Here is a 25,960-nt window from a genome sequence, read left to right as displayed (position 1 = left end):
GCCATATAACTATGTTCCCCCCTTAACAGCCGGTTTTAATCCAACATCAGGGAGTTTTTGTAGTGTTTTAAGATGTTCGCATTCATGACGTGATGGATTGTCCTTAGTAATAGATCTCGGAATTTGCATAACGTCTTTAGTGACAATCTGGATGAATAAATCGACATTGACACAAGTTGATGGGGGGGGGGGAACTTCTTGGAATGTGATCTAATCGACGGAGGTATCTTACCATCAATAGAGGTATGGTGTTCATCATAGAGTTCCTCCAAAATTCTCAGGGCAGATTGTTCCTCTTCTGTAGGAAATAAAGCATGTAGGTTACCATCATGAAAATGTTTTTAAAAAGTAAAGATCTAGCGAAAATATGTAGATCCTTAATGGCCAAAAATGTGTCGAATCTGGAAGACGCAGAGAATGACAGCCCCTTACATAATATTGCAAGATCAGCATAAGTGAAGGTATAAGCACTGAGGTTAATTACCTTATTATTCCTTTTGGGTATTTCCGGTGATCTGTGATCGTTCCTTCTGTAGGGATGATAATTACGTTCGCGTGGTCTTTTGTAATTAACACCTGATCAAGTAGTAAGGGAGGTAGAAGCTGAATCCGAATATTCGCTGAGTGATGATACTGAAGAGAATGAAGGTGTGTGTTTCATACGTACAGATGCAGATGAAGACTTTTTACAGAAGAACACGTTGTTCAACTGATAGTCTCTTGTATCTCTGTTAAATTTCAATGTCTGTGACTCATTTATTTTCTTAACTAGAATGTCCAATGTTTTTTCTAGTTGTAGCTCAAAGTTCTTAAAAATCTCATTTGGACATTTTAATTTAAACTCAGACAGTGCTAAATCAATGGATGAATACAAATTAGTGAAAGATTTAGAATTCAAGTCTATCAGAAGTTGTATAAAAGTTGTTGGAACAACTTGTACACGCCTCCTCCCACAACGAGACAAATGATTCATCGTCTATCGGGAATGCTGGAATCACTTTGATCCGTAAGCCTCTGGGGATTATACTGCGAGATTTAAATTTTTTTCAAGATAGCGCGATTCCACCGTATCTTGGTTCTTTTTACAAATAATGCTTTCAAATCCGAATATTGATTATTCCAATTGTGACTACCGGACTGCTGTGAGTCAGTGGCTTCACCACCAAGCACCTGTTCAATTTGATTAAGCCAAACCTTCTCTTTGGCTTTGTAGTCCATTTTGTTGGACGGGAGCAAACCTGTGCAAAACACAGCAACAAACACATAAGCGGAGCCCAACAAAAAATGAAGCGACATTTTAGTTCTTAAGTCATATTATTACAGATAGTTCAGTCATAATGTCACAAATAATGGACAAAGTTAGAGGCCAATCATCTATTTCACATGGAACATATAACTAAAGGACAAAGGATGATCAACAGGCCAATGTAGATAAAAAATTAGAAAAACCTTTATTGAAAAATAATACATGCAACTAAACAGGTAGACAGGTGGATATGACCACAGTGCATACAAACAATTTAACCAGAACGGGACATGGGGAACCTGGCTAGTAGAATCATGGTGGTATTAAAATAAATGGATGGTAAAATCATGGATGAAAAATCCTACTGATGGCCCCAAAGTAAGAGCATGGGTAGGATTTTTCATCCATGATTTTACCATCCATTTATTTTAATACCACCATGATTCTACTAGCCAGGTTGCCCATGTCCCGTTCTGGTTAAATTGTTTGTATGCACTGTGGTCATATCCACCTGTCTACCTGTTTAGTTGCATGTATTATTTTTCAATAAAGGTTTTTCTATTTTTATATCTACATTGGCCTGTTGATCATCCTTTGTCCTTTAGTTATATGTTCCACATGCGATACTGGTACAGAACTAGTTTATAGTGATCTGAGCCGTTAGGAACTCCACTAACATCTCAATTTTTACATAGTATTGCTGCTAAATGTTCCATCAATAATTGTGTATAGGAGGGGTGATAAGTGACACCCTTGTCTTGTCCCATTTTTAATAGAAAATGTGGCAGATAGAAGGCTATTTACCTTAACTCTCTCACTTTAAGGTCAGTGTATAAGGATACAATTTCAGATAACAAGAAAGTGCCCAACAGAAACAAGGCACATTGGGTCCCCCTTTTATTTTTGCATGTAAAATTAACAACATTTTATGTGTTTTCACAACCTTATCTAATGTTAATGAAGCCGACCTGATCATTGATGGCAATTGAGGGTAGGCAGTGGGAGAGCCGTGTTGTGATTATTTTAGAGAATATCTTGACATCTACATGAAATAATGACAAAAATTAGGGAGGAATTTGATTCTTTTTCAGGCTTTGATACAAACATTACGTGAGCCTCAAAGCAATTGGTGGGGCAAAAGGGGAGTCTTCTGAGTTGTACATTTTTTTCCCAAAAATGGTAATAACTGGGGTGCAAACATTTTATAAAATCTATTACTGAATCCATATGGCCCAGGGCTCTTTCCGATAGGGAATGATGTAATGGCCTCTCCTACCTCTTGTTCAGTAAAAGTTTTTGTCTAGTACCTGGTGTTAACCACAATCTTTAATAGCAACAAAATGCTTCAGCTATCTCAGTGAGGTTATGAATTTCTGGCCCAGGTGCCCCTTTAATTTGTACAGGCATATCCTTTGCATGTGAGAACCTCCTTGGCAATGAGCAATCATTTATCTGGGAATTCGTACGACTACCTTCGCATGCGATCTTGGTATTTTGTATAAGTGTGCTCTATTAACCTGGCTTAATGTCACCTTACAATAGCAAGGTGACATTAACCCTTCATTACCCCATATCCCACCGCTACACGGGAATGGGAAGAGAGTGGCCAAGTGCCAGAATAGGCGCATCTTCCAGATGTGTCTTTTCTGGGGAGGCTGGGGCAGATGTTTTTAGCCAGGGGGGAGGAGGCCAATAACCATGGACCCTCTCCAGGCTATTAATATCTGCCCTCGGTCACTGGCTTTACCACTCTGGCGGAGAAAATTGCGCGGGAGCCCACGCCAATTTTTCCCCGATTTACCCCTTTAATTTAATAGCTAGAGCACCCAAATTTTGCACATACACACTACTAACATTAGTAGTGTGGAATATGCAAAAAAAAAAAAGGGATATGAGATGGTTTACTGTATGTAAACCATGTCTCATATCATGTCTCACTTACTCTCATATATATATATATATATATATACCCCTATACTATGTGTAGACATTTATCTTAGCTGTTCTATTCTAACCTGTCAGTGTGATTTTACTGTACACCGCACTGAATTGCTGGCTTTTTTATAGAACACCGCTGCGTATTTCTCGCAAGTCACAGTGCTGGTCCGTGTGTAATCCATATTTTTCTGGCCCCCCATAGACTTTAATTGGCGTATTTATTGCGCAATACGGTGACAAACACAGCATGCTGCGTTTTTCTGCGGCCGTAGAAGACCGTATAATACGGATCAGTAAAATACGGCTGATAGGAGCTGGGGCATAGAGAAGCATTGTACCGTATGCAATCCGTATTTTCAGCACCTCTCTTACGTCTGTAAAACACGCTAGTGTGAGGCCGGCCTTAGAGTCCCACAAAAGCCTCGGGCTCCCGGCTGCTGCGCTCTGACTCCGATCGCAGTTCCCCTCTGAGCCCTTTCTCTCTCCTTTGCTCCTTCTCTCTGTAGCTCTACCAAATACAACCATAGCTCCCAACCGTCCCTCATTCTGCGGGACTGTCCTGATTTTCAGGCTTTGCCCCGCAGTCCCGCACGGGACTGTGCTTCTCCCGTAGACAGCAGAAGCAGCTGACATGCCCCCTTGCATGAGGCCACGCCCCTTCCCCTGCAGTCTGTTTATCTTCCAGTGGTACAGCTCAGAGGGAGAGAGGGGACATTTTTGAGGTACGTGTCACGGAGAGGGTGTGTGTGTAGGTGCTGAAATCTTTGCCTGCATTGTAAGCAGAGCTGCTGGGAGTGGGACACATCTACAGCCGGGAGTCCCCCTGTACACTGGCATCTAACACCAGGGCTCTTACCCAGGCTGTGTCCGGCAGGTAAGAGGCCCTTACCTGCCGGACACAGCCTGGGCGTCAATGTAAGCAGCAGTGGCGCTAATGCCTGGTTATCCTGCGTGGAATGAGTAGGGCTGAGCATGGTGGGATGGACACTGACAGCCTCCTGTGTTACTGGCCTCTGCTGCTGTGATTGCAGATCGACGTATCAGGTATGGAGAAGTCTGTGCAGTTAGCCGTGTGTGTACGAGGTGTATGGAGTGGAGCTGAATGTGTGTGGAGCGGAGCTGAATGTGTGCGAGGTGTATGGAGCGGAGCTGAATGTGTACGAGGTGTATGGAGCGGAGCTGAATGTGTGCGAGGTGTATGGAGCGGAGCTGAATGTGTACGAGGTGTTTGGAGCGGAGCTGAATGTGCACGAGGTGTATGGAGCGGAGCTGAATGTGCACGAGGTGTATGGAGCGGAGCTGAATGTGCACGAGGTGTATGGAGCGGAGCTGAATGTGTACGAGGTGTATGGAGCGGAGCTGAATGTGTGCGAGGTGTATGGAGCGGAGCTGAATGTGTACGAGGTGTTTGGAGCGGAGCTGAATGTGCACGAGGTGTATGGAGCGGAGCTGAATGTGCACGAGGTGTATGGAGCGGAGCTGAATGTGCACGAGGTGTATGGAGCGGAGCTGAATGTGCACGAGGTGTACGGAGCGGAGCTGAGTGTGTACGAGGTGTATGGAGTGGAGCCGTGTGTGCAAAGTGTACGGAGCGCAGCCGTGTGTGTAGGAGTAGCTATGTGTGGCCATTATATGGTACGAAGTATCATGTGCGGCCAATATACAGTATGGAGCATCATGTGCGGTCATTATACAGTATGGAGCATCATGTGCAGTCATTATACAGTATGGAGCATCATGTGCAGTCATTATACAGTATTTAGCATCATGTGCAGCCAATATACAGTATGGAGCATCATGTGCAGTCATTATACAGTATTTAGCATCATGTGCGGTCATTATACAGTATGGAGCATCATGTGCAGTCATTATACAGTATTTAGCATCATGTGCAGGCCATTATACAGTATGGAGCATCATGTGCAGGCCATTGTACAGTATGGAGCATCATGTGGGGCCATTATACAGTATGGAGCATCATGTGCGGTCATTATACAGTATGGAGCATCATGTGAGGCCATTATACAGTATGGAGCATCATGTGCGGCCATTATACAGTATGGAGCATCATGTGCGGCCATTATACAGTATGGAGCATCATGTGCGGCCATTATACAGTATGGAGCATCATGTGTGGCCATTATATGGTACGAAGTATCATGTGTGGCCATTATACAGTATGGAGCATCATGTGCGGCCATTATACAGTATGGAGCATCATGTGCGGTCATTATACAGTATGGAGCATCATGTGTGGCCATTATATGGTACGAAGTATCATGTGTGGCCATTATACAGTATGGAGCATCATGTGCGGCCATTATACAGTATGGAGCATCATGTGCGGCCATTATACAGTATGGAGCATCATGTGTGGCCATTATACAGTATGGAGCATCATGTGTGGCCATTATATGGTACGAAGTATCATGTGTGGCCATTATACAGTATGGAGCATCATGTGCGGCCATTATACAGTATGGAGCATCATGTGCGGTCATTATACAGTATGGAGCATCATGTGTGGCCATTATATGGTACGAAGTATCATGTGTGGCCATTATACAGTATGGAGCATCATGTGCGGCCATTATACAGTATGGAGCATCATGTGCGGTCATTATACAGTATGGAGCATCATGTGCGGCCATTATACAGTATGGAGCATCATGTGCGGCCATTATACAGTATGGAGCATCATGTGCGGTCATTATACAGTATTGAGCATCATGTGTGGCCATTATACAGTATTGAGCATCATGTGCGGCCATTATACAGTATGGAGCATCATGTGCGGTCATTATACAGTATGGAGCATCATGTGCGGCCATTATACAGTATGGAGCATCATGTGGGGCCATTATAAAGTATGGAGCATCATGTGCGGCCATTATACAGTATGGAGCATCATGTGCGGCCATTATACAGTATGGAGCATCATGTGCAGTCATTATACAGTATTTAGCATCATGTGCAGCCAATATACAGTATTTAGCATCATGTGCAGCCAATATACAGTATGGAGCATTGTGGGGCCATTATACAGTATTGAGCATCATGTGTTTCCATTATACAGTATGGAGCACTGTGTGGCCATATTTTTTTGTTTATAATTATTCTTTATGAAACAGTGTGATCAGCAGTGCTAAATGGGTGTGGTTGGGGTGTGGATATGGGTGTGACTAGTTATGAATGGGTGTGCTCAGAGGCGTGGCCTAAAATTTGCGGCGACGCAAACTTTGTCCTTCTTTCCCATCTTCAAAAGTTGGGAGGTATGCATACAACAACCCCTCAGGCGCTCTTCCAGAGGTCGCAGCTCCCTCGTGGCTGCCAGGCCTCTCTGTCTGTTCCAGACGTCCTTCCTCTATCTCTCTCCCTCCTGGAGACTGACTAGCTCCTCCTCCAGGTCAGGATACATATAGCTTAGGGAAACTCCCCTGAATCCGGGTCCTGGGCTCTCCCTCCTGACCTGGATTCGGAATGTATTGTGTGTGGGTGCCTTACCTGGTAAAGAGAACTTCATTGCCTCCAAGCATGATATTACCTTCCCAAAGGAAAGGCAACATCACTGTAGCAACCGGTTACCTGGGGTGTTACATCTGCACGGCTGCATGCGGCGGTCCTGCGTTTATGCACATACGGCGCGTCTTTCTAGACTGCAGCATGTCTACCGTGCGGAGACGCTCCATCTCTGCAAGATAAATAACCTGGTCTATGGCTAGGATGCGGTGATTCCGCATGTGTGCAATGAACACATCTGGAATCACCGCACGTACAGAAGGGGGCAGGGCGGGCTATCCGCTGCGGCCAAAGCGCAACATTTCCTGACCGTGGAAACATAGCCAAATAAAATGACAGCTCTTAAAACCGCATCATTCATCAGCGGTTTCCAGAGCACAAGGCCTCGGGGGGAGCAGATTCATTGCAGCCATAAGACGCTCAATGCGCATGGTAGTAATATGGCGCCATCTTGTGGAGAATCGCTTCACCCGCTTGGCGCCATCATCTGGTCACTACAGCTGAGTACCCCGATTACCCCCATTGTCGGCCAATATCCTGCTCTGTGGCCTGTCAGCCATGATGAGCCAACCAGGGACCAACACTGACCATATTCTGGTGATAGGGTGAATAAATCCCGCTGCGCACTTACAGCTAAAAGGAGATAAAACTACATCTCCCACAATGCTAATAGTAGAAACCGGAAGTGACGTCAGAGTTATGGCAGAAAGTGTGGGCGTGGCCTGGCGTTTCCCGCGTAGTTTGTGTTGTTGCTGTCAGAACACTCGCTAAGTCCGGGCTGCAGCATGGACTTGTCGGTGTATGACCCGGCCAGTCTGCCGGACCTGCTGCCGCTCTACTACCGGAGGCTGTTCCCCTTCTACCAGTACTACCGGTGGCTGAACTACGGGGGCGGTGAGAAGAAGGCTTGTAGTGTAGCGGGCAGCGGTCCTCGGCACGGGTTCTCCTATATCGGGGGCGTCCAGTGTCATATCCGGCTCCTCGCCCTCTCTATGTTTGTGAGCGTTCAGGCTGCGGGTTTCTATCCGGTAAATGCACAGACCGGGAAAGGAAGCTGCGGTTACTGATGGAGACTCCCGGATCTGGTGATAAGTGCTGGACAGTGGTGCGGTGTACAGGGGAGGTGCAGGACATAGTGGGGGTGTACAGGGGAGGTGCAGGACGTAGTGGGGGTGTACAGGGGAGGTGCAGGACATAGTGGGGGTGTACAGGGGAGGTGCAGGACGTAGTGGGGGTGTACAGGGGAGGTGCAGGACATAGTGGGGGTGTACAGGGGAGGTGCAGGACATAGTGGGGGTGTACAGGGGAGGTGCAGGACATAGTGGGGGTGTACAGGGGAGGTGCAGGACATAGTGGGGGTGTACAGGGGACGTGCAGGACGCAGTGGGGGTGTACAGGGGAGGTGCAGGACATAGTGGGGGTGTACAGGGGAGGTGCAGCATGTAGTGGGGGTGTACAGGGGAGGTGCAGGACATAGTGGGGGTGTACAGGGGACGTGCAGGACATAGTGGGGGTGTACAGGGGAGGTGCAGGACATAGGGGGTGTACAGGGGAGGTGCAGGACATAGTGGGGGTGTACAGGGGAGGTGCAGGACATAGTGGGGGTGTACAGGGGAGGTGCAGGACGTAGTGGGGGTGTACAGGGGAGGTGCAGGACATAGTGGGGGTGTACAGGGGAGGTGCAGGACGTAGTGGGGGTGTACAGGGGAGGTGCAGGACATAGTGGGGGTGTACAGGGGAGGTGCAGGACATAGTGGGGGTGTACAGGGGAGGTGCAGGACATAGTGGGGGTGTACAGGGGAGGTGCAGCATGTAGTGGGGGTGTACAGGGGAGGTGCAGGACGTAGTGGGGGTGTACAGGGGAGGTGCAGGACGCAGTGGGGGTGTACAGGGGAGGTGCAGGACATAGTGGGGGTGTACAGGGGAGGTGCAGGACATAGTGGGGGTGTACAGGGGAGGTGCAGCATGTAGTGGGGGTGTACAGGGGAGGTGCAGGACATAGTGGGGGTGTACAGGGGACGTGCAGGACATAGTGGGGGTGTACAGGGGAGGTGCAGGACATAGGGGGTGTACAGGGGAGGTGCAGGACATAGTGGGGGTGTACAGGGGAGGTGCAGGACATAGTGGGGGTGTACAGGGGAGGTGCAGGACGTAGTGGGGGTGTACAGGGGAGGTGCAGGACATAGTGGGGGTGTACAGGGGAGGTGCAGGACGTAGTGGGGGTGTACAGGGGAGGTGCAGGACATAGTGGGGGTGTACAGGGGAGGTGCAGGACATAGTGGGGGTGTACAGGGGAGGTGCAGGACATAGTGGGGGTGTACAGGGGAGGTGCAGCATGTAGTGGGGGTGTACAGGGGAGGTGCAGGACGTAGTGGGGGTGTACAGGGGAGGTGCAGGACGCAGTGGGGGTGTACAGGGGAGGTGCAGGACATAGTGGGGGTGTACAGGGGAGGTGCAGGACATAGTGGGGGTGTACAGGGGAGGTGCAGGACATAGTGGGGGTGTACAGGGGAGGTGCAGGACGTAGTGGGGGTGTACAGGGGAGGTGCAGGACGTAGTGGGGGTGTACAGGGGAGGTGCAGGACGTAGTGGGGGTGTACAGGGGAGGTGCAGGACGTAGTGGGGGTGTACAGGGGAGGTGCAGGACATAGTGGGGGTGTACAGGGGAGGTGCAGGACATAGTGGGGAGGTGCAGCATGTAGTGGGGGTGTACAGGGGAGGTGCAGTACATAGTGGGGGTGTACAGGGGAGGTGCAGGACATAGTGGGGGTGTACAGGGGAGGTGCAGCATGTAGTGGGGGTGTACAGGGGAGGTGCAGCATGTAGTGGGGGTGTACAGGGGACACACGGAGCATAGTGGCGGTGTACAGGGGACGCGCAGCGCGTAGTGGCGGTGTACAGGGACCTGCAGCACGTAGTGGCGGTGTACAGGGGACGCGCAGTGCATAGTGGGGGTGTACAGGGGACGCACGGAGCATAGTGGGGATGACTGTTCACTAGTCTGTTCTGGAGTTCAGGGTTCCTGCTCCTTTTTAATAACAAACACAATTTCCAAACAAGATCCATTTGCTAAGTGATGTGAACCGAGCAGTGGAGCCGAGTCAGAAGCAGAAGAAATGTCTTCTATGGAGTGGCGGATCATACTTCTGTCTGATGGATTGGTCGGGGTTGGGCACATACATGTAGAGTGTTACCTGCCAGGCTGTTTGTTGTGGAAGAACTTCCCTGGCCGCACAGAGCCCTGATCTCATCCCATCGGACACCCTTGGCTTGAACTACAAAGGTGCTCGCTCTTGTGGATGAATGTAGGAATTCCCACACTCCAAAATCTTGTACACCCAGAAGAGTGGTCTCCTAATGAGCGTTATCCGTACAGAACACACAATGGGTTCAGGGTTGTCCTCTTGGTGACCCCTGTATATAGTCTTCTGTAATGCTCTAATATGGTTACTGTATATGTAATAAACCTGCCTGTTTGTCTTTCAGTTGTAAAGAACTACTTCCCAAACAGAGAGTTCAGTTTCACCCTGAAAGACGACATCTACGTGCGCTATCAGTCCTTTAATAACATGAATGAGCTGGAGAAGGAGATGCAGAAGATGAATCCCTACAAAATCGACATAGGCGCCGTGTATTCCCACAAGGTCAATACTAACACTCTTATGTAGTAACCAGGGCACATGGCGTATATTAATTATAGACCTAAAAGCAGCACACAAATCATTGCACCCATTGCGCATATATGTGTAACTGCCACACCAGTCAGCCATAACGTTAGAGGGGTCTGGTCTAAACCGACAAGTTTGCAGTCACTTTATATGACTGCAGACTTGTAAATCCTCACAGTGCATTCACTTTCAGGACTCTGGTGTCAGCAGCGGGAACGGCGGTCATGTGACTGCATGTATATGGGAAACAGTCTAGTCAGATTGTGACCGTAAGTGTGCATAACGTATACGTGCGGCCACATGACCACCGGTGCCGACACCATGCACTGTGAGGATATGCAGGTCTGTAGTCACAGAGAATGAAGACCCCTCATGCTGCCAGTACAGCTCTGCCCGCTTTAGCAGTAGACCCCACAAGATTTCTGAAGGCGACCTGGTACATCTGGCACCAACACACTAGCAGCAGATCCTGAGTTGCAAGATGGGTTCTTTATGGATTGGACTTATTTTTCCAGCACATCCTACAGTTTCTCAGTTGGATTGGGATCTGTAAGACTTGGGGGTTAACACCTTGACCTCTTGGTTATTGTTGAGCAATGATTGCAGTGCGGCAGGACGACTTATCCTTCTAAAAGAGACCACTGCGTAGAATCCCTTTGCACCTTAAGGGGTGTTCTTAGTTTGCTGCAATCTTTAGATAAATTATATGTCACAGATGTCCTGTGATGTAGAAGAAGATGAGACCAGGGACCTCCTTCACTCCTTTGTGGTCCATTTTAGGTGCTGCCATGCACTTGTGTTCTGACATCTTTTTGTAATAGCCAGAAACTTTTTCAGCAGTTTTTCTACAGTAGCTCCTCTGTGGGATCAGACCACACAAGCCAGTGAGGCATGATCACCTGTCCCTTAGGTACTAACCACTGCTTCCACCCACAGGACCTGCTGTTTAGAGATTCTCACCCCGTTGCATTCCCATTACAGTTTGTCTCGTAGCCTAAGGCTAGGGTCACATTGCGTTAGTGCAATCCGTTTAGCGCTAGCGGATTGCGCTAACGCAATGTTTTCTATGGGGCTGCGGTCGGGGTCGCGGTAACGTCCCCGCTCTCGCAGATCCCCGATCTGCGAGAGCGGGGAACGGACCGGGGGCGCGCCTCGGACGCTGCAAGCAGCGTCCGCGGCGCGCCAGGAATCACCGGCGCGTCGCTAGCGCGTGCCGAACATGGCACGCGCTAGTGAAGCGCGTTCCCATTGCCTTCAATGGGCGCGTTAGCGGACGCGTTGCACGGCGTTAATTTCGCCGTGCAACGCTGTCCGTTAAACGCGGTCCCATAACGCAATGGGAACCCAGCCTTACATTTGTCCATTTTCCTACTTCCATCAAATCAACTTGAAGATCTGACTGTTCATTGGCAGCCTAATATCCCACTCCTTGACAGATCCCATGCCATGGGATACTCCATTGTGCTCTTCAGTGGTTTTAATATTGTGGGTGATCAGGGTATGTGGTTTTTAAACTATTGCCTGTCCAGGAAACACCACATAATGTTTGCAAATCATTTCTACAGCCCAGTATGCACAACTCTGTGAAATCTGGAACCTTTCAAGCTCAGGAGAAGGAGCTGGTGTTTGATATCGATATGACTGATTATGACGATGTGCGGAGATGCTGCAGGTAATAATCTCATCCTGATTCCGTGCCATCTTCACCTTTAAATCTGGTGTCACTTTTTCTTCTAGTTTATATCTGACAGTATTTTGTATTTGTGCTAAACTTTTAAATGTTTTGCGGGCTATATTGCTTATGTAAATCAGTGTTATTGATAATTATCAATGCTGCTTACTAATGTGCTTATTGTTTCCAATGATGGTGGACCGTGTGACTACTTTTTTTTTTTTTTTTTGCCTTCTCATCTGTTTTACTCCCCTAGGAGCATTGCCTGGCTTAAGTCCCCTTACACATTTTGGTACTGTTCAAAAGGAGAAACTTTACTCTAAACATCCATTTAAAGCCTCTCGCCCACCCTGCCAGTGTCCTACGCAGCACTGACAAGCTGCAGTTATCTACAGATTGAGGTTGTTCCCTTTGGTGAAGACTCTTGTATGGCTAAATAACCTAACTAATGTGGAAAACTTGTCATATGGTCAGTTACCGCCAATAAATGGCACGAGAGAACACTTAATTCATTTCTTTCTCACTCACAAGAGGGCTAATTTGCAGACCTTTTTTCAATAAGTCTGCCTATGCCAGCTTGGTGCTCTCCACCCTCAGCCTTCTACGTAGTGTTATACCATGTGTCCATAGGAAGCTAGCGCAGGGCCTAGGAGGATGAGTTGTGTGTGGTCACATGTTCCTCCACTGGGGGCCACTTTAGTGATGGAAGCACATTCCTGGTGGGAAAAGTGTCTCAAAAGGGCCCAACTTCAGAAATATAAAATTTTATACATTAGTAATTGGCACGTAATCTTCATCCATATACGATGTATTAGCAATAAAGGTGCACTTTAGAATCAGTACTTTTGTTGTCTGTTCTAAATGACTTTTCTAATCAATATGTCATGTCTAGTTCTGCAGATATCTGCAATAAATGCTGGACATTGATGACCATTGCCATTCGTATCCTGGACCGATCCCTCTATGGTATGTATTTTATGTAATGTATTGTAGGGCTGATGTGTGCTTGCATCATTTGAACTGTATGAAGAAGATATTTTTCTGCTTGTATTTCATTGTGAGAAGCTTCACAGGTCTGTCAGTCATTTTACTTCTAGTTACACCCTGCCCAATATGTCAGCTGATCCCCCACAGGCTTGTGTTCTTTCTTGATAACCCAAATATACCAAATGATACATAATAAAATAGGATTCTGCCACTAAAGTCTTTGTTTCCGATCTTTCCTTCTCAGAGGACTTCGGCTTTCAACACCGATTATGGGTTTACTCGGGTAGAAGAGGCGTTCACTGCTGGGTGTGTGATGAGTCTGCAAGGAAACTTTCTCAAGCGGAGAGATCAGCGGTGGCAGAGTATTTAACTATTGTGAAGGTACAGTGATGTCTATTCTAGTCTTCTGCAGTTCGCCATACAGTGGCATGTAAACGTTTGGGCACCCCTGGTCAAAATTACTGTTGTTGTGAACAGTTAAGCAAGTTAAAGATGAAATGGTCTCTCAAAGACCTAAAGCTAAAGACGAAACATTCCCTTTGTATTTTAGGCAAAAAAATATATACCTGTATAGTAATTTTTTCCATTTTAAAAATTAGAAAAAGGAATATGGGCCGATGCAAATGTTTGGACCCCCTTGGAGATTTGTGTTCTCAGATAATTTTGGCCAAGGTTTCAGGCCTTCATTAGCCTGTTAGGGTTATGGCTTGTTCACTATCATTGTTAGAAAAGACCAGGTGATGCAAATTTCCCAGCAGTATAAAAACCCAAACTCCTCTATCCTTGTGCCAAAAAACAGCAGCCATTGATTCTTCTATGCAGCTGCCTAGCACTCTGAAAATGGTCCACAAAGCAGCAGAAGGCTATAAGAAGATAGCAAAGTGTTTTCAAGTTGTCCTTTCCTCAGTTTGAAATGTAATTAAGAAATAATAATTAACAGGAACAGTGGAGGTCAAGACAAGGTCTGGAAGACAAAGCAAAATCTTAGAGCAGCTTTTAGGATTGCTATATAGGTAAAGAACCCCCACTTGACTGCAAAAGTCCTTAAGAAAGATTTAGGAGACTTTGGAGTTGTGGTACATTGTTCTGTTCAGATGCACCTGCACAAATATGGCTTTCATTGAGGAGTCCTCAGTAGAAAACCTCTCCTTCGTCCTCGCCATAAAATTCAGCATCAGAAGTATGCAAAAGAACAGCCTGGTGCATTTTGGAAACAAGTTCTGTAGACCAATGAGGTTAAAATAAAACTCTTTGGGAACAATGGTGAAATGTATGTGGAGAAAAGAGAAGAGAATTTCAGGAAAAGAACATCTCGCCAACCATTAAGCTTGGGGGTGGATCTATATTGCTTTGGGGTTGTGTTGTTCCCCGTGCCACTGGCTGCATTTCATGGGTAGAGGGTAGAATGGATTCAATGAAATTTCAACAAATTATTGATGCAAATATAACACCATCTGTAAAAAAAAAAAAAAAAAAAAAAGCTGAAATTGAAAAGAGGATGGCTTCTACAAATGGATAATGATCCTAAACACGCGTCAAAATCCACAATAGGTTATCTAAAAAGGTGAAAGCTGAAGGTTTTACAATGACCCTCACAATCCCCTAATCTGAGCATCATTGAAAATCTGGCTAGACCTCAAATAGCAGAACATGCAAGACGACCCAGGAATCTCACAGAACTGGAAGAATTTTACTAGGAAAAATGGATGGAAATCCCTCAAACAAGAATTGAAAGACTCTTGGCTGACTTCAAAAAGCGTTTACAGGCTGTGATATTTGCAAAAGGGGGTGCTACTAGGTCCAAACCATGCAGAGTGCCCAAAATTTAGCTTCAGCCCATTTTCCCTTTTGTAATTTTTAAAAATGGAAAATATGGAAATATATATCTTTTTATTTTTGCCTAAAATACAAAGTAAATGTGTCAATGTTTAACTTTAGGCTTTTTAGAGCTCACTTCATCTTCAGCTTGCCTAACTTTTCACAATAACAGTAATTTTGACCAGGGGTGCCCAAAGTTTTACATGCCGCAGTATACCTGCCTAGAATTGTCTTATTGATGCTTTTTAGATTTTGCTTCTCTGGGATCTTTAAGATTTTTTTTTTCTTTTGCAAAGATGAATATATTGCATAAAACACTTGTGTTACCCGTTCACTGGCCTTCTGGATTATCTGGACAGTGCCACACTAGATCCGTTTCTGTAAAATATTGCAGTTTAGCCCCATTCCTTGTAATAGAGCCAAGCTGTAATTTCTGATACAGTCTGGAAAGAAATCTGCCATATTTTTCTTACTCAGGACAACTTCTTCCAATAATAAACATTGCAAGGTAACACAAAGCATCATTCCAGCTAATAATGAAGACTGCGACATTCACTATTCCGTTGTCTGGAGCAGACTCTTGGGTGAATCTATTACTTTTAATTTGTTTTATAAGAAAGAAAAGAGACCATTAGCCATTCCCTTTTATCAAATACTAGATGGTGGCCCGATTCTAATGCATCGGGTATTCTAGAATATGCATGTCCACGTAGTATATTGCCCAGCCACATAGTATATTGCCCAGCCACGTATTGCCCAGCCACATAGTATATAGCAGAGCCACGTAGTACGGTATATTGCCCAGTCACGTAGTATATAGCAGAGCCACGTAGCATATTGCCCAGTCACGTAGTATATTGCCCAGCACAAAGCCACGTAGTATAGAGACTTAAAAAAACAAAAACATATACTCACCTTCCGAAGGCCTGGTATACTCACCATCCGCCGCCTTTCCCGCTCCTCGCCACGCTCCCGGGACCGCTCCATTGCAAGCGGCAGCATTCGGTCCCAGGGCTTGTGTGAGCAGGACCTATGATGACGTCGCGGTCACATGACAGTGACGTCACGGCAGGTCCTTGTCGCACACCAGCCCTGGGACAGGACCGGAAGCTGCCGCTTGCAACGGAGCGATCCCGGGAGTGTGGTGAGGAGCGGGAAAGGCGGCGGAGGGTGAGTATAGCAGGTTTTTTTTTTTAATTATTTTTAACATGACATATTTTTACTATTGATGCTGCATAGGCAGCATCAATAGTAAATAGTTGGGGACACACAGGGTTAATAGCAGCGGTAACGGAGTGCGTTACACCGTGGGCCGTTACCGCTGCCATTAACCCTGTGTGAGTGGAGGGGATTACGGAGTGGACGCCGGGCAGTGAGTGCAGGGGAGTAGAGGAGGGACTAATCGGACTGTGGCCATCGCTGATTGGTCGCGGCAGCCATGACAGGCAGCTGCCGAGACCAATCAGTGAATGAATAACCGTGACAGAAGGACAGACAGACGGAAGTGACCCTCAGACAATTATATAGTAGATGGAACCATTCACTTATATGTATACCCGTACCCTTCATGTCCACTGCTCGACATTGAAATTCCAAAATCAAGAAGGATCGATAGACATGTTAGTGATACACAAATGATAGAAGAAAAAGACATCATGGAAAATTTCTGAATATGTTTAATCAGCATAAAATGAGTGCCTCACACGGAAATCAGAGCACCTTAGTTACTGTCAGTGAGATTAATAATGGTTCTCTGACGAATGTTTTGCCATGGTGTTTGAACTTGTAGAAAATCATCAATATCCACTGCTGGCAGCTAGATTTGCAGTTGCCAACCAATGATATCTTAGATATGCTCAATGGCAGACCATTCCAGAGACTTTGCTGGGCGTGGTAGCACGTTTAGGCCACACAGGCTGCTCCCAGTAGTATGAGTAACATGTAGCCTGGCATATGAATGTGTGTAATTCTACACGTGGTGCTCATTCTCAATACTGAATAAAGTGGGCTTTAACCCCTTAACGACTGCCGATACGCCTTTTAACGGCGGCAGTTAAGGGTACTTAAACCACAGCGCCGTTAATTAACGGCGCTGTGGAAAAAGTAAATAGCGCCCCCAGAGTCCGATTTTTCTCCGGGGTCTCGGCTGCCGGGGGTAGCAGAGACCCCAGAGAACATGATTTGGGTTTTTTTTACCGACCCCGCTTTTGCGATCGCCGGTAATTAACCGTTTACCGGCGATCGCAAAAAACCCCCCAAAAAACGCGATTTCCCTTTTAATTTCTCTGTCCTCCGATGTGATCGCACATCAGAGGATAGAGAAATGGGGTCCAGATAGCCCCCCAAAACTCACCTGTCTCCCCCGGTGCTCCTCGTGGCTCCCGATGGGCGCCGCCATCTTTCTCCGGCGGGCGCATGTGCAGTGCGCCCGCTGGCCGGCATCGGGAGGATATTTGGGGTCTCGGCTGCCGGGGGTAGCCGAGACCCCAAAGAACATGATTGGGGTCGGTTATACCGACCCCTGTTTTGTGATCGCCGGTAATTAACTGTTTACCGGCGATCGCAAAAAAAAAAAAAAAAAAGTGGTGTGTAATTCTGTCCTCTGATGTGATTGCACTTCAGAGGACAGAGAAATAGGGGGATTCGGGGACTCTATTATACTTACCGGTGTCCCTGTGTCCTCTCCTGCCCTTCTTTGGAAAACAAAATGGCGGGCGCATGCGCAGTGCGCCCGCCATCTGCCGGCCGGCAGGAGAAAGCAGTTGGGGCTAAATTTAGGGTTAGGGTTGGGGCTAAATATAGGGTAAGGCTTCTTTCACACTTGCGTCGCAATGCGTCGGCCCGACGCACGTTGTGAAAATTGTGCACAACGTGGGCAGCGGATGCAGTTTTTCAACGCATCCGCTGCCCAATCTATGTCCTGGGGAGGAGGGGGCGGAGTTACGGCCTTGCATGCGCGGTCGGAAATGGCGGACGCGACGTACAAAAAAAAGTTACATTGAACGATTTTTTTGTGCCGACGGTCCGCCAAAACACAACTAATCCAGTGCACGTCGCGATCCGTCGGCAATACAAGTCTATGGGCAAAAAACGCATCCTGCGGGCACATTTGCAGGATCCGTTTTTTGTCCAAAACGACGGATTGCGATGGATGCCAAACGACGTAAGTGTGAAAGTAGCCTTAGGGTTAGGGTTGCGGCTAAAGTTAGGGCTAGGGTTGCGGCTAAAGTTGGGGTTAGAGTTTGGATTAGGGTTAGGGTTTGGATTAGGGATGGCATTAGGGTTACGCTTGGGATTAGGGTTAGGTTTGGGATTAGGGTTAAGGTTAGGGTTGTGATTAGGGGTGTATTGGGATTAGGGTTAGGTTTGAGATTAGGATTAGGGATGTGTTGGATTTAGGGTTTTGATTAGGGTTATGGTTAGGGTTGACATTAGGGTTGTTTTGGGGGTAAGGGTTGTGATTAGGATTATGGATCGGGTTGAGATTAGGGTTAGGGGTGTGTTGGGGTTAGGGTTGGAGTTAGAATTGGGGGTTTCCACTGTTTAGGTACATCAGGGGGTCTCCAAACACGACAGCCAATTTTGCGCTCAAAAAGTCAAATGGTGCTCCCTCCCTTCTGAGCTCTGCCGTGCGCCCAAACAGTGGTTTACCCCCACATATGGGGCATCAGCGTACTCTGGATAAATTGGACAACAACTTTAGTGGTCCAATTTCTCCTGTTACCCTTGTGAAAATTAAAACTTGGGAGCTACAAAAATATTTTTTATTTTCACGACCCTGCATTCTAAACTTCTGTGAAGCACTTGGGCATTCAAAGTTCTCACCACACATCTAGATAAGTTCCTTGGGGGGTCTAGTTTCCAAAATGGGGTCACTTGTGGGGGGTTACTACAGTTTAGGTACATCAGGGGCTCTCCAAACACGACATGGCGTCCGATCTCAATTCCAGCCAATTCTACATTGAAAAAGTAAAACGGCACTCCTTCACTTCCAAGCTCTGCGGTGCACCCAAACAGTGGTTTACCCCCACATATGGGGTATTGGCGTATTCAGGAGAAATTGCATAACAAAATTTATGGTTACATTTCTGTTTTTACACTTGTGAAAATAAAAAAAAATGGTTCTGAATTAAAATGTTTGCAAAAAAAAGTTAAATGTTCATTTGTTCCTTTCACAATGTTTGTTCCTGTGAAGCACGTAAAGGGTAAATAAACTTCTTGAATGTGGTTTTGAGCACCTTGAGGGGTGCAGTTTTTAGATTGGTGTCACACTTGGGTATTTTCTATCATATAGACCCCTCAAAATGACTTCAAATGTGATGTGGTCCCTAAAAAAAAAAATGGTGTTGTAAAAATGAGAAATTGCTGGTCAACTTTTAACCCTTACAACTCCCTAACAAAAAAAAATTTTGTTTCCAAAATTGTGCTGATGTAGAGTAGACATGTGGGAAATGTTATTTATTAAGTATTTTTCGTGACATATCTCTCTGATTTAAGGGCATAAAAATACAAATTTTGAAAATTGCAAAATTTTAAAAATTTTCCCCATATTTCCGTTTTTTTTCATAAATAATCGCAAGTAATATCGAAGAAATGTTACCACTAACATGAAGTACAATATGTCACGAAAAAACAATCTCAGAATCAGCGGGATCCGTTAAAGCGTTCCAGAGTTATAACCTCATAAAGTGACAGTGGTCAGAATTGTAAAAATTGGCTCGGTCATTAAGTACCAAATTGGCTCGGTCACGAAGGGGTTAAAATGTTCCATTTTTTCATCATTTGCATATCAGTAACATGTCTAGCCATTCTGTGGGTTACATAATTGTACAACTTTTCTTTCCTGGTGTTGTAATTGAAAGTTTGAGTGTGAACGTACAATTTTCATAGTCATGAAAATAAAGAAAAATCTTTAAATGAGGTGTGTCCAAACTTTTGGTCTGTACTGTATATGTGTGTATATAGATAGATAGATATAGAGAGAGATATATATATAGAGATATATATATATAGAGATATATATATATATAGAGATATATATATATATAGATAGATAGATAGATAGAGATATATATATATATATAGAGAGAGATAGATAGAGATATATATATATATATATATATATATAGATAGATAGATAGAGATATATATATATATATAGATAGATAGATAGATAGATATATATATATATATAGATATATATATATATAGATATATATATATATATATATAGATATATATATATATATAGAGAGAGAGAGATATATATAGAGAGAGAGATATATATATATATATATAGAGAGAGAGAGATAGATATATATATATATATATATAGAGAGAGAGAGAGAGATAGAGATATATATATATAGAGAGAGAGAGATATAGATAGATATAGATAGAGAGATATAGATAGATATAGAGATATAGATAGATATAGAGACATACACATACACATATATACACACACACACCTGATCACTGACTCCATTTGGTCTCTAAAAAGTTTTTTTTTTTCTCTCCTTACAGGGAGGAGAAGAAACCATAAAGAAAGTACAGCTTTCTGATCCAATTCATCCATTCATAATGTATGTTCACCATTCTTCAATGCTGATATTAGGGCCACCTTCACTGATGGTCAAGTGCCTAGGAAGAAAAAAAACAGGGGTGCATCAAGTGATATATATATCTCTATTAGCCATGAGCAAGTGTATTTAACTGCTCGGAGATTTATTTTTCATCCCGGCAGCTGAATAATTTACAGCAACTAACCTGCTTGATTACATGTGAGGATTCCGTAGCAACCAGGCAACCCCCACATGTACTCAGCCTGGCTAGTAGCTGTAAATCATTCAGTTGCCCCGATGAAAACTAAATCTCCGAGCAGTCATAAATACTCGGAGGTCACCCGAGCAGCGGGTACACTCGCTCATCACTAATCTCTATCACTCTACAAATCACCACTCAGACAAGACCAAATGTTTTGTATAGTTTTTAGCATCAGTGCACATGAAGATATTGGGGCTGGAGCAGGTTCAAAGACATGATACTGAAGTTAAAAAAAAAAAATAGAATGGATGTCCTACAGTACCCAAAAAATGATTAAAAATTCAGCTGAAGGGTGTACTAATAACTAAGTGTATCACGGTTCAACACAGAGATCTTAGTCTATAACAAGGTACTGTAGCTTCCTCTACATTTCTCCACCAACATAGAAGGGGTTGTTGGCTTCATTAGAGTCTCTGCAGGTCTGGAACAATATTGCAGGCTATTACACTGAACTGGATGGACATTTTTTGTTTTTCAGACTTCCAATCTGTTACAATGTTATTGAATATGTGTTTTTATTTGTTTAGTTTCTTGATAAAAGATTGTGTAAAATAGTGTAAATATGTCTGCTTTTATTTTCTGGATTTTTTTTTTTTACTTTGTACATCTATAAATAGTTGTCCTTTTTAGCATATGTGATCCTGGCACTAACCCTGGTTCTGTATCTTGCAGGAAATCCATTAAGGTTGTAGAGAGATACTTTAAACAATACGCCTTGGTGGATCAGGACATCCTGGAGAATAAGCAATGCTGGGACAAAGTGTTGTCACTTGTTCCTGACGATATCCTTTCTCTTATCTGATCATTACAAAAAGCATGTTGTTGTTGGAAAAGTTTTAACCATCTTGCAAAAATACCGTTAAAATATATCCTTTATTAGTAATGATTACAAACACCCTCCCCATAGGTAATTATACACACCTATGTATATCAAATATAGAAGATACATTTCCAGTACCACAGGAAAAGATTAGCAACCCACCAATAATAGTTACAGAAGAAACCAACAGATCTTCCACCAGAAAAATACATCTAGTCTGTGATGGTAACAAGATACAGTAGCAGTGTCACTGAGGTTATCTTCTCACAGGACGTCATGATTTGATGCCATGTTGTTTAAGAGCCTCCTGATGAATGACGGAGGGAAAACACTTAGGCTGGGGTCACACTGCGTTATGGCAGTCCGTTTGACTACGTTTCACCGTGGCATAACGCGGTGTAACGCAGTCCGTTAACGCTGCCATTTACCCCTATTATCGGGCGCATCGCCAACACATGCCATAATGGGCGTGCGCTAGCGTCTGAGGCTCCGTCACCGCTAGCACAGATGAATCATTCGCGCTAGCAGTATAGCATAACGCGATGGCGTGTATGCTACAGCGTTAACGCGACCCGTCAACACTATGCTTTAACACAGTATGAACCTGACCTCGGAGGCACTGCATGCGATTCAGATGTCACTTGCTTAACCCCTTCAAGTCGCAGCCCGTTTTTGTTTACTCTGTTGCCTCATTGGGGGACACAGGACCATGGTGTTATGCTGCTGTCCACTAGGAGGCGACACTATGCATAATCTGAAAAAGATTAAAGGGCCACTTTCACCCCCTCCAGCAGTTTTAAACTAAAAGAGCCACCTTGTGCAGCAGTAATGCTGCAGTCTAACAAGGTGGCTCTTTTAGTTTTTGTTTTCTGTTATTGCCACAATAAATGTATTTATAATTCTGCTGAAATACCTATCTTTGTACCTGGAGGCGGGTCTGAAGCCTCCTCTTAGAAGCGCCCAACTGCCGTCAGTCATCTCTTGTGTAGATTTTCGCCGCCCCCTCAGCGCTATTACTGTGTGAATTCCGGCGCCTGCGCTCTGCTCCTCTGCCTTGCGCAGGCGCATAGAGCATTTGCCGTCCTATCGCTGGTGCCGGGTTCCGTTCTGCGCCTGTGCGGGCAGTGCGGCCACTCTGTTACTGAATCCCCGCCCCGCACTGTGTTATGCATTATGCACAGTACGGGGCTGGGATTCCTGGGCATGCGCACTGCGCTTCTCAGACGCTCCCCAGGTCCCCCGCCTTTCAGCGTTGCCGAAATATACAGGTATCCTTGCCGGCGTTTGGAACAGCCGCACAGAACAACGCTGGAAGGCGGGGGGACCTGTGGAGCGTCTGACAAGCGCAGTGGGCATGCCCAGGAATCCCAGCCCCGCACTGTGCATACTGCATAACACAGTGCGGGGCGGGGATTCAGTAACAGGCTGGCCGCACTGACCGCACAGGCGCAGAAAGGAACCCGGCACCAGCGCTCGGACAGATAATGCTCTATGCGCCTGCGCAAGGCAGAGCGCAGGCGCCGGATTTCACACAATAATAGCGCTGAGGCTTCTGTCCCGCCTCCAGGTACAAAGACAGGTATTTCAGCAGAATTATAAATACATTTATTGTGGCAATAACAGAAACAAAAACTAAAAGAGTCACCTTGTTAGACTGCAGCATTACTGCTGCACAAGGTGGCTCTTTTAGTTTATAGCGGCTGGAGGGGGTGACAGTGGCCCTTTAACTGTGGCTCCTCCTCTGCAGTATACACCCCTGGACGGCGTTGGCCTTCTCCAGTTTTTGCTTAGTGTCGCATAGGATGCACACCTAAAGATTATATTACAGATGAAGAAAAGAGGGTCTCCTGTGAGACTCCAGACATGGCTCCTTCCTCGGCCCCCTATTACGGGGTGCCCAGTTGAACTAGAGTTGGCTATATCCCCATGTTGCTCCTTCCCCAGTCCCTCGGGTGCTGGTTCGAAGTCGAGACACCCCTCCTTCCCCAATTCCTTTTGGTTTCTGGGTTGAGGTCGAGGTGAGGATAAAGGCCCCTGAAGGTGTGACAACAGCACCCTCCCTAATTCCCCTCTGGGGGTATTAGGTTGAGACACCTCAGGTAGGGCCTGTACAGGCAGCACTCTACAGCTCCCAGCAATAGGCCAGCACACTGCGCCTGCATCCAGGGACCCCAGCCCAGCTGCAGGCTCCTGTTGGGGCCGGGGGGAGTGCAGACTGGCATGGCACAGACACACAGGGCTCCCTGTATCCCTGTCTCTGTGGCAGCACCAGCTCTATACTGCCTCAGGGAGACCCCAACCAGGCTCACCCTTCCGCTTATAGCCCCACCGCCATCCTGCCTTTAAATCCGGGGGGGTCCGGTTCTGATCTGACCCCCTCCCGGACTTTCGCGCCGGCCTGGAGCCCTTCTGGGCCTCAGGCATCTAACTTACGCCCCGGCTTCAGCCTAGCTGAAGCTGCCGCCTCCTCTCTGCCCCCCGGCCCGCCCCCCGGATGACAAATATGACACTCTATAGTGTCATAAAGGGGGTGGATCGAGACGGGCGCGTTTTTACACAGCCTTGCTGCCTTTTTCCAGCTCTCCGCCCCCTTCTCCCCCTCCTCTCCTTCTCAGCAGCCATTTTCTGCTGCAGATTAACCCTGCATCTCCCGGTCTGTAGACCAGGACCAGGCAGCCAGTCTCCGAGGGGCACAGGACTGTGGATCTTCGGTGCTGGACCTAGGGGCACACTGGTGGGGTAAGATCACAGTTGGGTTCTTTACTCAGCTGTGAATCCATATTACCTATAAGGCTCCCCTATAGGTTTTCTCTACCCCTGTAAGGTCCTCTGCTGGCAGCCCTCCTGCACTATGTGCACTATGCCAGGCTCAAGGTCCAAGAGAACCAGGCAGAACTGCTATTATGCATTCTACACACAGCCTGCAGGACCTCTCTCCTCAGTGGCAGCACGTACCCGCATTGCCAGAACTGCATACAAACTAATGTGTCAGAGCCCCAAGAAGCCCCTGCCAATGCCTCGGTGTCTAATGTCACGCCAGAATGGGTCACTCAGAGGTCGCAATCTATGACGGTCTATAGATAACAAACCTCCATATTGCTTCAGGCTCTGCAGCGTCATGCCTCGGCTATGACCGTTATCAAGCAAAGGGAGAGCTTGACTCAGGAACAGAACCACCTGGCACATCCACGTCTAGGTCAGGACGCAAGAGGACCCATAGGTCAAGTCCATCTGCGTTATCCTATAGCACGGTCATCCCCTTATAGGGAGAGACACCGTAGTTCCAGGTCATCTAGACCGTCCCCTTGCAGGGGCAGACAACGCAGATCTCCGCAATCCCCGACCAGTGAAGGCTTCCTCCCCAGCTCACCAGCAGGGGATGCCTCAGCGATACACAGGATTCGAAAGGCATCTGTGACTCCGACTCAGACAGGGAAACGGAGGGGTCTCTGATCCCAATCCCCCCCTAACAATACAGCGCTAGTCAAGGACATAGCCTCTTCCATCCATCGGGTGCTTGACATTTCTAATCTGCCACCAGAGGCCCCAAGATCTCCTTTGAAGGACCTCTGAGGCTGCCTAAGGTTTTCTCTAACCACCCAGAGTTTAAAGCGATCCTTAAAAAGCAGCTCTCACAGCCTAACCAAAAATTCGCTAATCGCAAATATCTGGAGGCAAAGTACCTTTTCCCACACCAAGGAATGGACAGATCCACCCGAAGTGGACCCCCCAGTCTCTAGACTAGCTGCAAAGACCCTCTCTTTACTGCCAGATAGCTCAACCCTCAGGGACGCAGCAGAACGGCAGGTAGAACGCATGGCTCGTTCAATTTTTCGAGGCGGCAGGGGCCTCCCTGGCTCCCACGTTCGCTTCAGTTTGGGCTGCCAAGGCTATCCTGGCTTGGGCCAAAAATTTACAAGCTCTCCAAGCATCTGCTCCAGAGCTGTCGGACCAAGCGGTTAAAATAGCAGTTGTAGCAGATTACATGCTTCATGCAGCTCTGGATTCAGCAAGGGGCGTAACGAGGATAGCATCAAACGCCATCACGACTCGGCGTATCCTCTGGCTGCGGAATGGAAAGCGGACGCAGCCTCAAAGTCCCTCACACACCTCCCATATCTCAGTGGGTGACCTTTTTCGGTGAAAGGTTGGACACAATGATATCCAATGCCACCGGGAGTAGGAGTATTTCTCTCCCTCAACTGAAACCTATACGCACTTACAAGAAGTGTAACAAACCCAATTCCGATCCCTTCGGAATTCCTCGGGTTGGTCCGTCTCGCATCCAGCACGTAACAATTCCCCACACAGGGACAACTCACGGTCGACGCAAAGGGCGGACAAGACCTGGCAGTTAAAAGCAGACAAGTCAAAGCCCGGACGAAAACCTCAGAACTTTTCCTCCTCATGACTCACGGACCCCGGAAGACATCCCACCCGTAGGCGACTTTGCTCCTTTCAGCAAG

General features: G+C 46.4%; 1 protein-coding gene across 1 annotated transcript in view; it reads left to right on the top strand.

Moving 5' to 3' along the window:
- The first annotated feature begins 7,412 nt into the window (after positions 1-7,412).
- PRIM1 (DNA primase subunit 1) overlaps positions 7,413-25,960 on the top strand; it is a 60,583-nt gene continuing 42,035 nt past the window's right edge. Inside the window, exons 1-7 of the mRNA XM_069758495.1 lie at positions 7,413-7,597; positions 10,190-10,347; positions 11,937-12,043; positions 12,936-13,009; positions 13,275-13,411; positions 20,375-20,433; positions 21,347-21,456. Coding sequence (XP_069614596.1) covers positions 7,489-7,597; positions 10,190-10,347; positions 11,937-12,043; positions 12,936-13,009; positions 13,275-13,411; positions 20,375-20,433; positions 21,347-21,456 — 754 coding nt within the window. The 5' untranslated portion in view covers positions 7,413-7,488. The remainder of the gene's footprint in view (positions 7,598-10,189; positions 10,348-11,936; positions 12,044-12,935; positions 13,010-13,274; positions 13,412-20,374; positions 20,434-21,346; positions 21,457-25,960) is intronic.

The sequence above is a fragment of the Ranitomeya imitator genome, chromosome 3 (genome assembly GCF_032444005.1).
Source record: "Ranitomeya imitator isolate aRanImi1 chromosome 3, aRanImi1.pri, whole genome shotgun sequence".
In the NCBI taxonomy this organism is placed as follows: domain Eukaryota; kingdom Metazoa; phylum Chordata; class Amphibia; order Anura; family Dendrobatidae; genus Ranitomeya; species Ranitomeya imitator.
The sequence above is the reverse complement of the archived record's forward strand: the minus strand, read 5'-3'. Positions and strand labels throughout refer to the sequence as shown.